The 2,750-nt window shown below is 41.6% G+C and overlaps 1 protein-coding gene across 1 annotated transcript; it reads left to right on the top strand.

Moving 5' to 3' along the window:
• The first annotated feature begins 1,833 nt into the window (after positions 1-1,833).
• LOC149133715 (protein CFDP2-like) lies at positions 1,834-2,187 on the top strand. The gene has a single exon (XM_089358238.1). The coding sequence runs from the start codon at positions 1,834-1,836 to the stop codon at positions 2,185-2,187; it is 354 nt and encodes a 117-aa protein (XP_089214364.1).
• Positions 2,188-2,750: the final 563 nt, after the last annotated feature.

Raw genomic sequence — 2,750 nt, 5'->3', positions numbered from 1 at the left:
TGCCACACTCAGCCTCCCCTCCTTTCACATACAGACTCATACTATTGGGTACACAAGAACTGGTATAAAATGCTCACGTGTTATTTACTGACTCTTTCTATCTGCTGTAATAATACACATACACATACATGTATCACTCACATACATACTTTTCTTTGTACGACGGCCTGTCTTTGATTATGTTCTTATATGTCGCATTCACACTCTCACACAGACATACACTTTAACGCCATAATAAAAATCTCTGTTATTCATCTTATACGGTTGTGGTCTTTCATTACTGGTCATCTATGTTATCGTAGCATAACATATTATGTATATCATCTTTGATATATTATTGTGTGACACGTTTAAATAAAAGGAGTCCTCTGTTTTTCCATTCGTCACCATTTCTCCTTTTTGAGTTCGCACGGCCGTTCCTTACATATATATATATATATATATATATATATATATATATATATATATATATATATATATATATATATATATATATATATATATATATATATACACACATATATACACACATATATACATTACCGGCATAATGCCTCTACCAAGGTTTAAATGTATTTCTTTCAACACACGTATCCATATCAAGAATCTTGCACACAAAATACACATACGAAACATATACATTCAATTCTCTCACGTATTCTTGCCCAGTCGCCAAATGATGATTATGCATCGCTTTTTTCGATCTTTCATACATTCATTCATCATTAACACTTTAAATGTATTGTTTACTATTTAAATGTACTGTTTACTAACAGCTAATTTTTCTCAGAAGCTAACTAATTAAATTAGGATAATTACTCGTTTCTTGGCCTATTTAATTTCTAATTCCTCGTTTCTCTAGTTTAATATCTCATCTGCCATGAACACTATGAATGTATTCTATACTAAACACTCCTGCTACTTTCGTTTGTTCCTCATATCATCTCCCCAAATTAAACTCACTTGTTCGCGGTGCGTTCACCCTGTCCCACCTCCACCATCAATACCGGATATCTCAATCTTTACCCCGAGCTTTATCTATCTTCTCACCATCTACACCAGATATCTCTCTCTCCTTCCACCACCATTATCTGATGTCTCTTCTATACACTGCTCCTCCTCACTGGGCTGTTCTCTATATATTACCTGCACTCCCCCTCTCTCTCTCCCCTGGGACATATGCAACTAACTCAGTTGCCCACCTGCTTACCAGCCATCTTTCGTTTCATTCTGTCTAGCGATCTCTCACCACCATTACCAGATGTCCCTTCTCTCAATCCCCCTTCCTCACTGGGGCTGTTCTCTATACTACTTGTACTCCCACTCTCTCCCTGAAAAACGCAACTAGGTTAGCTGCCCACGTGCGTGCTTGTGTGTATGAATGAACTGGTTTCCTCTCTGTCTGAAATCACCCCCACCTCTTACGATGAACATAATGTTTATACCCACAATGCCGCTAACACCTAATCCTACCTCCAGTAGGGGCATTAGCCTTAATCCTAACATGCTTGAATGTTTGAATGATGTCAGGTCAGATGTGCCTAAAAAACAAACACGACAACCTTCCTCTTCTTTTCAGGCACTGAATAACATCTCTCCTCCCCAAGTCTCACCCCACATTCCTTTCCCAGTTTTCAGAGTTGGCACAGTCAATGTAGGCACACTGAAAGGTAGGTCTAGTGAGATTGTAGAGATGCTTGAAAAGAGACGTGTCGATGTATACTGCATACAAGAGGAAAGATGGAGAGGAGCTTCAGCTAAGGTCCTCATAGGCAAGGCACATAAGTATAAAATCTTTTGGCAAGGTAACATGGATGGAGTGGGGGTGTAGGCATGCTCCTTGCGGAGAAATGGGTCGATAAAGTCATAGAGGTTGTCAGGGTATGCGATAGAGTGCTTAAGCTCAGGCTAGTCCTGCAGAACAGCACAGTTACAATTATCTCTGCCTACGTCCTACAAGCGGGCCTACCAAATGATCAGAAGGACCATTTTTATGATACCCTTCTACAGGCTACCTCAAAGACGAGTGGCAATAACCTCATCCTTGCGGCTGGAGATTTTAATGGGCATGTTGGATGGCAATCTGGTATCTTCACTGGTGTACACGGGGGCTATGGTATTGGTTCCCAAAACGATGAGGGAACTAGGCTACTGGAGTTCTGTGATGCATGTAACCATTTAATCTAAAACACTAGCTTCAGGAAGCCAGACAGCCACCTGATAACCTATCAATCAGGTGACTCTGCTAGCCAGATTGATTTCATCCTCACCAGACAGTGGGATGCAGGGTTCCTCTTAAATACAAAGACCCTCCCGGGTGAAGAATGTACTCCCCAGCTTAGACTAGTCATTAGTGACTTTAGGCTCGAGGCCAGAAGGATGCCAAGAAGCAGACCAATCCAAAAAAGAAGGATTTGGAAGCTAAAGAACCCTTCACATGGTCAGAGATTTAGGGATATCCTTACCAAGAAATTTGATGGTAGGGAGGAGGAACTACAGTCCTGTGACATAGAAGGCAGCTGGGAATTCCTGCGAGACAGCTTACTGAGTGCCACAGACCAAATCTGTGGCTGGTGTAAAGTCCCTTCCAGACCTAGGATAACATGGTGGTGGAACAATACTGTAGACAGGGCCATTAGAGCAAAGAAACAGGCCTGGAAATCCTAGAAGGGTGGGGGTAGCAGGGAACTGTACCAGGTAACCAAAAGGGAGGCTGGGTGGCAGGTATACATAGCCAAAGGTGAAGCAGA

Source organism: Octopus bimaculoides, chromosome 10 (genome assembly GCF_046866305.1).
Source record: "Octopus bimaculoides isolate indiv1 chromosome 10, ASM4686630v1, whole genome shotgun sequence".
Lineage (NCBI taxonomy): Eukaryota > Metazoa > Mollusca > Cephalopoda > Octopoda > Octopodidae > Octopus > Octopus bimaculoides.
Note: the sequence above shows the minus strand (reverse complement) of the source record. Positions and strands in the feature narration are given on the sequence as shown.

What these genes read in the sequence shown, in the direction of transcription:
- LOC149133715 (XM_089358238.1), top strand. Translation starts at nt 1,834, where the DNA reads ATGCTCCTTGCGGAGAAATGGGTCGATAAAGTCATAGAGGTTGTCAGG.